Below are 12,549 nucleotides of genomic sequence, written 5' to 3' on the forward strand. Positions count from 1 at the left end.
AGCAAAGAAGTAGTATATGCATGAAGTAGTATATGAATGATTTTCAAGTGCCTAATTTTCATTGGAGTTATTAAGCACGAGTGTGTGCATGCTATCACTTCAGTTGTGTTCACCTCTTTGTGATCCTGTATACCATAACCCGCCAGGCTTCTCTGTCCATGGGATTCTTCAGGCAAGAATACTGGAATAGGTTGCTATGCCCTCCTCCAGGGGATCTTCCCAACCCAGGGATTGAACCCAAGTCTCTTGTCTCCGGAATTGGCAGGCCATGTTCTTTACCACTAGCGCCACTCGAGAAGCCCATTATTAAATGCATCAACAACCAAATAAGCATAAAAAGAAGTGGGATAAACTCACTGTCCCCAGAGAAACAATGGAAGTATTTGAAATAGTAACCATGCTTCACACACCTGAACATGTGTATGGCTTTCAAAAGCCAACAATAAAGCCATCCAGAAAAATTGTCCCATTAAATGATACAAAAGAATCAATATGGAATCTTTTAGTGCCTGGAATTGAAAATTGCCAGTTAAAGCTACTAGGTAAACTGAAAACCATTTATTTTATAGTGTATTTGTTTTTCTGGCCCTGAAAAGTACTTGTTGTACATACTAAGAAAAATAACTTTAAAACTGGCAATGACTTACTGTTTCACTGAGAAGAAATTATTTATAAGTTAATAAAATTCATTGAAAGGATTTCATTAACAAAAACACAACATTCCCTCAGATTCTCACATGTCCAAAGACTTCATATGTCATATATCTGGGTGAACATTTAAATAGGGTCCAATCCTACTCTGTTTTGAAGTCCAGTATGCCTTTCCATGTGTAGCTCTCCCGTGCTGTGTAGCCACAAAAAGTAATGAGCTCAGCTCTCAGCATGCCAGCAGCTGGAAAGTAGAGTTCTGCGCTCATGTTGCTTGCACAAACATACAAGTTGTGTTTCCCACAGCGAGATCCAGGGACCCCTAAGGTTCTGCAGCTTTTTTATCCTGTAAAACACAGAGCCAGAAGATGATGCTGATAGGATGGCAGCATTAAGTTCTGAGACTGCTGAAGATTTTCAGGAGAAGACAGAGTCTGAGAGGAGCTGGCAAAGCAGGCAATTATTTGTGGTGGGAGGGTATGGGGGGAGAAGCAGATGTCTGTAGATACTACAAAGGAAAATAAACACTGTGGAAGAACAAACTTATGTAGAAAAATTTATAAGAGGGATTTTTAACAAAGGATGTTTGGGAAACACTCCACTGGAGTTTAATATTCTGGGTAGCACTTATGAAAGGGGACAAGTTCTTACAGCCAGAGTGACCTTTATACTAAAAATCTTCATTTCTCTGTTTATTCCATCCTGTTCCATTTAACAAACTTGTATTAAACACCTACTGTGTGCCAAGAATTAGACCTCCTTGCCTCTTTCCTACCAGTCATATACAGATACACACTATACACATAACCACTTTGAAGTTCAAATACCATTTGTAGTCACTGGAGGCCCACAGGACATTAGTACTGGAAGTCAAAACAATTTGCTCACTATAGCAAGCCGAAGTTAAAAAGCAGCTTCCCAGGATGAAACTTGGAAAATGCCTGAACGTCGAGGTGTTTATTTGGATTGGCTTTTTCTGGACTTGCTGATGGAGGTTGATATCTTGCTGACATATTACATCATTTCTGTTGAAAGGGCTTTGAATGGTGAGATTGACTGAGCCAGATTTTCTTTTTACATAATGTATAGGCAAGTTCCACTTCTTTGAAGGAGACTCTGAGTTGGGTACAGTGTTTTTTCCAGAAAAATGTAGATTTTCCATATTTGAAAATACGATGACATTTCCAAACACTTGTGTTGATCCTATACTTTCTGCTGAAGGTTTTAATATTGTCTTATTTTCATTCTATTTTTACTTCCCATCTCCTCACCACTGGAGTTCTTTGGCTTCTCCTTCTCAAGATTGCAATGCTATAAAAAAAATTATCTCAGATTTCAACTAGAATTATGTAGTGCTATCACTTTTGTGAACAGATTCACTTAAACTCTTGATCAAATTAACTTTTAAGGGAACATATATGCAAAACCCACTCCTGGAGTATTCTTGCCTAGAGAAATCCATGGACAGAAGAGCCTGGCTGGCTACAGTCCATAGGGTTGCATAGAGTCAGACACGACTGAAGCGACTTAGCAAAGCAAACATAATGTTTGAGGTCGATTAGAGGGGAGTAGACTGCCGTTGGCAGGAGAGAAGCCTCAAGCAGCTGTTGGCTCAAAGCCTGGGTGACATCAGCAATATGCATCACTTTCTGGGAGACTGAGCTGACAATCCAAGAGATCTAACTGAGAGGACAGGATCACCTGTGCTCCTCCTCCTCAGCTGGCCCTTCCATTTGGAAGGCCTGACACCCTCATCTTAGATTTTCTTTACAGATGTCATTGCAGCTGGGTTTAAAAAACAGGAAATTTGCTATTGAAATGAGTCAATGAACCTACTGTCCTGCCCCCCATTGATATAACACATCTGTATCACTTTTCAAGATCCAAATGATCATCAGAATGGAGGGAAATCCACTTCTAAAAGAAAACTCAAATGCCAGATGGTAAACTGATTCTTTGGATTCTACCTCTGAAAGCAGTAGAGTATTGAGCATTCTCTCTTGCTACATGAATACCTTGTATATCCAACAGCAGTCAACACATGAAAGGTATTTATAACCTTATTTGAAATATGATAAACTGGGGCTCACTTGCCATTTTTTTCCCAGGTAGGCTCTAAGATCTGTGAAAACAGGAGCACTGTCTTTTTATAACTATCTCCAGGGCTTAGCATATATCCAACCCAAAATAAAGACTTGATTAATATTTTGGAGTAGTTTAATAAATATGAATAATTGAATAAATAATATAAGTGAAAGGGCTAAGTATAAGCCCAGGCTCATATATTTCTAAAGATCACTGTCTTTCTATATTATCAAGGAATTTGCTCTAAAAGTCATTAATTACCTATAATAACACTAGTATTATTTTCTATCTCAATACTGTATCATTTCACTCTTTAAATATAATAAAGTAATGTTAATTGCATGATTTCTGTTATTTCTAGATTGGATAAACATGTGTAGGAAGTTGCTGAAAGAAAGCAAAAGCATTTGGATACACATTCCTAATCAGCATTTATTTGATACCCTCTTGCCTTGGGCTTAGAGTTTAAAATATTCAGAATCCCTCTGGCTATTAAATACTCTAATCTAGATATTACTAGATCAAAATTTCTGAATCACCCTGTGAAAGACAAATCTTTTTTCATTAGAAGCAAACAATCAAACAGGCTGCAGTGACTTTTTTGGAAACTCAGAGGATGTGTGCAGGAGGGGGACCTTCCTTCCACCGGGGAGTCAATGCCTGCTAGAGATGCCCAGAATTTGCCCCCTTTATTTCCTGCCTGTTATCCTCAAATGTTTCAAAGCTACAAGGTGATTAAGAGCTCTCATAGGCCATATGAGGGTTTTGTTGAGATAGGTTGTTATTTTTTATTTTTATTCACCTGAAAAGAGTCGGACACGACTGAGCAACTGAACTGAACTGAACTTAATCACACTGCAGTCACAGAGAGTCTATGATTTGACCTCAGAAGACCAGTGTTGATGTCTTATCTCTGCCACTAACACAGCCTGACTGTGGACAAATCACTTAACCCCTCTGAGCTCCAGTTTCCAACACACAAAAAGAGAGTATTAACTGCTCTCCTCCTAATCTTAGTTTACTGCCTAGCTCAATACCTTTATTTATATGGAAATGTTTGTAAGCAGAAAACATTATAAAACTGAGGGTTTATTCTCCCTCTCCTTCTCTCTTTCTCTCATTTGTTGTCATCACACTCCAACCTGGAGTAAAGAAATTACACAAATTGATCTTTTATAAGAGTGATCCTCCAATACCAACAATCTCAGCATCCTCTTCAGTTGTTAGCTCTTAGATGTATAAGTCACATCACCATATTTGAAGGGGAGCAAGCCCACTTCTTTTCTAGCAAAACCTATATGTTTCAGCTGAAGTCCCTTTTGCCGCTTTATCTAGTTCTGTAGCCATGACTTCTCTCCTATTACAATCTTTCCCTCCCTGCCTCCAAACATGCTCCAGCCATGGCCAATGTGGAAGAGTCTCCCGCTCAAATTGCCCCTCAGATGATGGAATTACATGGACTCATAGTAGCCTCTCTTTTAAACCCATCACTTCTCTCCTATTACAATCTTTCCCTCCCTGCCTCCAAACATGCTCCAGCCATGGCCAATGTGGAAGAGTCTCCTGCTCAAATTGCCCCTCAGATGATGGAATTACATGGATTCATAGTAGCCTCTCTTCTAAACCCATCTCTATGTCACCTTCTATTAACTCTTCCCAGGGTTAGTGCTAAGATAAAAATTGATTACTGTAAATGATTTGGGAGTCCTGAAGAAATGTAGGCAAATTTCTCTATCATCCTAAGCCTCCTTCTCCTCTTCTGTCCAATCATAACAATAGTGGTATTTGATTTTGAACTTGTTAGCCAATTAAATGAGATGGAGCTTGTGAGGTGTAACACATAAAAAGTATACTATATAGTTGTTAATACTATTAAAGGAAAAATTCTCTCTTGTCGGTACATGAGAAATCAGAATTTACTTTTGACCTCTGATTATTGTCTGTGTATTTTTCTCATCATTTTCTCCCCATGTTGCTCCTGAAGCCACCCCAGTCTGTTTGCTGTTTTTTTAAAACTTTGGTTAAAAATAAGTGTGATTTTGCTTTACTTCTAGTACATGAAGTTCCAAGACAACTGAATATAGCAATGTGAACATTGTACTAAAAGTTACGAGAAGCTACTTTTACTGTTTATGCACTCCTTTAAGTCAAAAGAACAAGATGTAAACTATTTTTTTTTAATGTCATCTCCTGTGCTTCAGGCTCCTTGGTGTCTTAGAAAACATGAAAGAAACTGATTTACAATCATTTTGGGCAAATTGCCTGTGGAATTCTGAGGACAGGAAATGAAAAAAAAAAAGTTCAGCACACACCCCCGGACATTCCACACAACATCTAGAATAAACAAACAGGTCCCCAGAAGGAAACCAAAACTTTTGGTCTTATATTGAGGAGCACTGTGAATAGCCTTTGGGAAGCATATACTGAAGATGGGGCTTCCCAGGTGGCACTAGTGGTAAAGAACCTGCCTGCCAATGCAGGAGACATGAGACATAAGTTCGATTCCTGGGTCAGGAAGATCCCCTGGGGGACAGTGTAGCAACCTGCTCCAGTATTCTTGCCTGGAGATCACGTGGACAGAGGAGCCTACAGTCCATGGAGTCACAAAGAACCAGACCCCACTAAAGTGACTTAGCACGCATGCACACATATACTGAAGATGATGAACTTCAGAGAAAATCTTTCAAGAGGAATTGACCTCTTAAATTAATTTCTTTAATTAAGTTGATCTTAATTAAAGAAAACCCTTTTCCCTTTGTATTCCTAAAGGATGATGAGTAGTTTTAATTTAGGTAAATTCTATTACCTGCATCAACATTATGAAAGAGGGGTACCATGTTACAGACCTGTACTTCTCAGACCTTAATAGGAGTCTGTTTTTCTGGGGAATTTGTTGGGATGTAGATACTGATTCAGGAAGTCTCGGGAGGGCCTAGGATTCTAGATCCCTCACAAGCTCCCAGGTGATGCAGTAGCTGCTGGTCAGCAGACTACAATTGGTTTTCAGGCACCTTCTTTGATAAAATCATTGGTAGTGGTTTTCTTCACCTTATCCATAGTACAGTGGTTTTCAACTCACAGTGATTTTGCACTTGTGTCTGGAGACATTTTTGATCTTCACAACTCAGGGCGGACTAATAACATCGTACAGCCAGGGCCCAGGGATGCTGTCAAACACCCTACCCTGCACAGGCCGGCCCTCGTAACAAAGTGTTTTCTGAGCCAGAATGTCAATAGTGTCAAAGTTGAGAAATCCTGCTGTTTAGAGTACTATTTTTTTGTGTCTCTCATATCAAAAATAATCTGTTGAAAGTGTTCAAAAAAAAAAACTGTGAGGAAAGAGTCGGAACAAGTACTATTTAGTTTGGAGCAGAGTGAACAGTGTTTAAAACTGTCTTCAAATACATGAAAAGCCATTATGCAGAAGATGGTAACCAGCTGTTCTCTATCGTCCTTGAAGAATGAGCAGGAAATGTACATAAATGGACCTGTTCTACCCATCCATTCTTTTCCTGCATCTTCCACACCAGCCAGGCAAATCTCCCTCTGTGATCTTGTAACCATATTTGTCCCGTCCTGTACCTTATTTCTTGCAGAGACTCTCCCAGATCCTTGGGACACATTTTCTTCTGCCAAGTTGTATCTCTCCCTCTCCTTAAAAATGTAACTTGAAGATTTCCATCTCCATAAAGTCTTCCTTAACTAAGATGAAATAGTTGCCAGTCCACGTCTATTGACAGCTGGCACATTTTCTCCTTCAATGTGTTATCTTTCATTCTATGAATATGTTATGCCCATTTGTGTACAAGGAGCTATGCTAGATTTTGAGAAAGGTTAAGAAAGATGAATAAGAGTCCCGCCTTTAAGTACTTTTCAAAAAATCTCACTACATTGTAGTTACAATGTAGGTAGTATTTAATAATTATTTCTATGAGGATTTTTTTTTTTAAAAGAAGAGGGCTTAATAGTTAAGACCTTAATATATTGAAGTGGAGAGATCTTCCAGGTCAGGAGATCAACAGAAGACTCTATAAGTAAGTATACAGAACATCTTTTTATGAAGAATAATTTTCTCTAAGTTATGTACAATTATCTGCATCAGGTAATCATTTAATATTGTTACCAAAATTTGAAAGTTATACATTAGAGCCTGGAATGAATTGGAGTCTGAATTTATGTTATATTTATGGAAGAATATACAGTGAATAAGGAAGAAAATTTTTTCTGTTTACATGTAGCTGTAAAACACAAAAGAGTGAATTTAATCATCTCAATACACCTTATGATGCTGTGTGATTTTATAATAGCATATTCTTCGGGAAGAATTTTTAGTTACATCTAGGAGGGGAAAACTTTGGAACTTTACAAGTATGCTTTAAAAACCAGTACCAAAGATGGAATTTGACACCATCCATTTGAGAGAATTTGGCACCACCCAGAAGCCTGGCCTGCTGCAGTCCATGGGGTCGCAAAGAGTCAGGCAGGACTCAGCAACTGAACTGAAGAACCCTTTTAGGGCTTCCCAGGTGGTGCTAGTGGTGAAGAACCTGCCTACCAATGCAGGGGACGTAGAGATGTGTGTTTGATCCCTGGGTCGAGAAGATCCCCTGGAGGAGGGCACACCAGGATTCTTGCCTGGAACATCCCATGGACAGAGTAGCCTGATGGGCTACATTCCGTGAAATCTCAGAGTTGGACACGACTGGAGCGACTTAGCAGTAGCAGCCACAGAACCCTTTTAGAAAAGAATCTCACCAGTAAAGGATTTCCATTATCTGAACTACAAACAAACAAACAAAGAATTGAAGAGGTTTAACCTTTCATTGAATATGTAGTAAGTACCAGGCATTGAGTAAACTCTTTAGATGAATCATCTAATTTAATCTCAATGAATTTAGCCTCTCCACCTGTGAGGCTATCACCACCAACATAATAAGGAGACCTCAGTGTACAAGCTTCCACGCCCTGCTTGATTCAGAGATGGAGGCAGAGCAAACCTCAAGCCTGCATAGGAGGCCATCTCTGGGTGGAAGGAGTCATCTTGCCTTCCTTTTTGAAGCAGCAATGAGAAATCTTCCTCTCTAGAGGCTGTAAATGGTGATGCTTGTATCCTCTAGTCAAAACGGGAAAATGAGGCTGTTTACATTTCATTAGTGGCCATGGTTTGATCTAGGGATGACTACTGGAAAACTATCTGTGACTGCATTAGTCATATGAGTTTCAGCCAGCTCCTTCCCACACATTCTGAAATCTTTGGTTCTGGGAATGGTACAGATACTAAATTATTATGGGATTTTGTTTGAATGTTAATACTTACATTCTTTAAAGTCATTAGGTTGATTTCCAGTCAGTAATACAGTTAACATTGCAGACCTTTCTGGTTGTTCCCATTCTTTGAGCATCATTGCTCTTTTTAATAAGCACTCAGCTTTGAATGGTAACCTCAAGAATGCCTTAATAATTCAAAACATAATGGAATCTTAGTTAACTCCATGTAACTGGATGTTTGTTTCCTCTCTTAAAGTTGTTCTAGGCTTCTGTGTGTCATTCAATGTTGATGTGAAAAACTCGATGACTTTCAGCGGCCCAGTGGAGGACATGTTTGGATATACTGTTCAACAATATGAAAACGAAGAAGGAAAATGGTAAGTCAATGGGTTTTCTTGTTGTTTAGTTTTCTTACAAGGTAATGGAAAATATTATTTGGTTACAGTTCGTTTTATGAATGAGACTTAGAATGAATCGTTTATGGTAGGAAATGTAGTCTAATCATTTGGTAATAGAATTTAAAGAGGAAAAAATCCTTGTCAGTATTAAGAGCTGTGGTTAGTGATTCTGTTGAAACCTGGGTTGACCTCAAGGAAGGGCCTTATTCAAAATAGTCAATTGTTTTGTAATTATGTTATTCTGGCAAGAGTTCTTTGTCTGCATTTTAGTCTAGCTGAGACTCAGCATGAGGTATATGGAAGCATGTGAGATGCTGTCTTGGGAGCATTAGTATCACTTCCATAATATAACATGAGGCTTATATTTTTAGTACTTTACTTATCTATTGAATTTAGTCTATTATTTATAATGAATCTCACTGAATTTTATACACTTTTAAACCTCTTAATATTGGTTAAGTTCACTTTAGTATGATTTTTAAAGCATATTTAACTTTTGAAAACTATACAAAATTAATATTAGAGCTCTTTCACTTTGTAGTTAATATAATTTTTTAGTGAGTCTTGTTTTTAAGAGGAGCTTGTATAAAAGGGCTTCCCTGGTGGTGCTGTTGGTAAAGAATCTGCCTGCAATGCAGGAGACCTGAATTAGATCCCTGGGTTGGGAAGTTCCGCTGGAGAAGGGAATGGCAACCCATTCCAGTACTCTTGCCTGGAAAACTCCATGGAGAGAGGAGTCTTGTAGGCTACGGTCCATGCATTCGCAAAGAGTCGGACATGACTGAGTGACTTCACTTCTTCACTTCACCCAGTTCTGGGTAAATATTCAAAGGAATGAAAATCAAGATCTTGAAGAGATATCTGCATTCCCATCTTCATTGCAGCATTATTCACAAAAAGCACAACTTGAAAGCAATCTAAATGTCCATTGACAGATGAATAGATTTTTTTAAATGTTTTGCATATATAGTAGAGTATTATTCTTCCTTAAATAAGAAGAAAATCTTTCTATTTAAGAAAATATGGATGAACCTGGAGGACATTTTACTAAGTGAGATAAGCCAGATGAAGGACAAATACGACAGGATGCCACTTATATGAGGAACCTAAAATAATCGAGCTCATAAAAGCAGAGGACAGAATGGTGGTTACCAGGGGTTCAAAGAAGGGCAAAACAGGAAGGCATTAATCAAAGGGTACAAGCTTCAGTTAAGCAAAATGAATAAGTCCTGGAGATTCACTATATAGCACAGCCCCTATCGTTAACAGTCTGTGTTGGTTGCTCAGTCATGTCTGATTCTTTGCAACCAGGCACCTCACCTCTGTTCATGGGATTTTACAGGCAAGAATACTAGAATGGGTTGCCATTTCCTTCTCCAGATAGTTAACAATACTGTATCTTATACTTAAAATTTTGCTTAGAATGTAGATTTTTTTGTTAGGTGTTTTTATCACAAAATAATAGTAATAATAACTACTACTAGTAAAGAAGGCATTGAGGAAAATTTTGGAAATAATGGATATGTTTATGGTATAGATTGTGGTGATAGATTTAATGGTATATACTTATCCCCAAACTCATCAATTTGTATACATTAAAGTGGTCATTCATACTTCAATAACGTTTGTTTTTAAAGTAACTCCCCTAGGGAAATATAGCTACTTGGGGCCAGAGCAAAAAACAGAACTCAAGTCTCCACTCACTATCTAGGGCTGTTACTCTTATTAGAGCTCCATTAAAAAAGTAAAGGTTGATAATAACTATCTCTGTAGTTTTAGACTTTACATTTTAATGTGAATGAAAGCTCATGAGCATTTGAATGTATATATGTATATCAGATACTTTAATTCCATTCTGATGTCCCATGCTTACAATGATTTTATGGAAACGGTGTGAAAATCAGGGAAACAAAAACAGTGTGGCCAATTGAATTTAAAATTAAATGAACTAGAAATATCTAAGCTTACTCCTTGGAAGAAAAGTTATGACCAACCTAGACAGCATATTAAAAAGTAGAGACATTACTTTGCCAATAAAGTTTCGTCTAGTCAAAGCTATGGTTTTTCCAGTAGTCGTATATGGATGTGAGAGTTGGACTATAAAGAAAGCTGAGCACCAAAGAATTGATGCTTTTGAACTGTGGTGTTGGAGAAGACTCTTGAGAGTCCCTTGGACTTCAAGGAGATCCAACCAGTCCATCCTAAAGGAAATCAGTCCTGAATATTCATTGGAAGGACTAATACTGAAGCTGAAACTCTAATACTTTGGCCCCCTGATGCAAAGAACTGACTCATTGGAAAAGACCCTGATGCTGGGAAAGATCGAAGGTGGAAGGAGAAAGGGATGACACAGGATGAAATGGTTGGATGGCATCACCGACTGAATGGACATGAGTTTGAGTAAACTTCAGGAGTTGGTGATGAACAAGGAGGCCTGGTGTGCTGCAGTCCATGGGGTCGCAAAGAGTTGGACACGACTGAGCAACTGGACTAAACTCAACTGAACAAATATCTAAATATTCAAATCTTTAAGGATGACATGGTAGCAACATACCATTCTAAAAATATCCAGGCACTGGCCATGCAAAATAAATTTTAGTAATATGTTTGGATATTCTTAAGTGTTTATAAAATCAGATAGGATGCAGACATTTTAAGAAATGAACTATATAACTGATATATTTGGGAGAACATGGATTTTGTTATTTTCTCCAGAGGTGGGCACTGGCATAAATCATATCTACTGGTCATGTTTGGAAACTTTGTAACCTCAGATTTTTTTTAAAAAAATCATCCTGATCTATCTCACATCAAGGATGCCTAAGTTAGTTGTTGGTCCATAACACATGCAGTCTGTATATTTGAAAAGTATTACTTTATATCTTTGGAAAACATGAAAAGCTAACAGAAAAGGCAGCCTATCTCCCCTTCACCTTTCAGCAGTTTCCTGTGGAGTGTAACCTTTATATCTTTGGCTCAGAAACCACATGTTTTCTCAGTAGCAGAACACATTATACCTCTGATTAAATCCAGCCATTTTTTATAATGATTAGCATGAGCTGGAGCATCCAAATAGTTGCATTGTGGTTTAGAAAATTTCACAAAAAATACAACTGGTTTAATAGTTTTGCTTTGAAGAGAAGAAAAGCCAATGTGCTCAGCATTGCAGAAGCCTTCCAGAGTTAGTGGTGATCACTAGTATGGCAAGGCCACAGACAGATGGGAAAAAATGAGATGTTGATATGGGTTTTCCATTCTCTGTTGCTCTTTGCTTCCTTCCTTCCAGCATATGCTCCCACTCCCTTGAGTGCTATCTAAACCAGGGGTCCCCAACCTTCTGTTAGGAACTGGGTTGCGCAGCAGGAGATTATTGGTGGGTGAGCAGTGAGCCAGCAAAACTTCATCTGTATTTGTAGTCCCCCACGTTTCAATTACTACCTGAGCTTCATCTCCTTGTCAGATCAGCGGCATTAGATTCTCATAGGAGTGCGAACCCTGCTATGAACTGTGTATCCAAAGGTTCTAGGTGGCGGCTCCTTATGAAAATCATACTGAAACCATCCCCTTACCACCACCCTGGTCTATGGAAAAATTGTCTTCCTTGAAACTGGTCCCTGGTGCCAAAAAGGTTGAAGACCGCTAATCTAAGCATCCATTCTTAGGGGCTTCAGTGACTTCAGTTGGCCTGTCTTTTCAAAGTAGATTCTCATGATGAAAATACTTCCCTAGCCAATCCCCAACCCAATATATCAAAATGTATCAGATTCCTGCCTTTTCCCTAAAGGACCCTGCTTCGTGCCAGGTAAGGTTTATCTGTGGGCTCAGGTGACTTTCCAGTGTATATGTGTGTTTTAAATAAAGCCTATTCAAGCTTGGGGTAAAAAGACGAACAGCTCTAAAAAATTTTCTTGTATGGATTTTAATATAATATTTATTTTTAAGTGTTAATAATATCTTTTGAAGTTAAAATTTCCTCTTTGCCAAACTTGTCATTTCTTTGGCTCGCCTCATTTCTACCTGCTACCTTTCATGACCGAAAACACAGCAGCTCATGGGGCCACTGTATAACTTCATTCTCTAAGATGACCAAACACACTCTGTTGTTGATTTTTTTTTTAAATGGCCGGCAGGAGGTACTTGGTACTCTGAT

General features: G+C 38.4%; 1 protein-coding gene across 1 annotated transcript in view; it reads left to right on the plus strand.

Moving 5' to 3' along the window:
* Positions 1 to 12,549, plus strand: part of ITGA1 (integrin subunit alpha 1) — a 225,181-nt gene that overhangs the window by 118,449 nt on the left and 94,183 nt on the right. Inside the window, exon 6 of the mRNA XM_070476666.1 lies at positions 8,258 to 8,378. Within this exon, the coding sequence (XP_070332767.1) occupies positions 8,258 to 8,378 (121 nt within the window). The remainder of the gene's footprint in view (positions 1 to 8,257; positions 8,379 to 12,549) is intronic.

The sequence above is a fragment of the Odocoileus virginianus genome, chromosome 14 (genome assembly GCF_023699985.2).
Source record: "Odocoileus virginianus isolate 20LAN1187 ecotype Illinois chromosome 14, Ovbor_1.2, whole genome shotgun sequence".
NCBI classification, from domain to species: domain Eukaryota; kingdom Metazoa; phylum Chordata; class Mammalia; order Artiodactyla; family Cervidae; genus Odocoileus; species Odocoileus virginianus.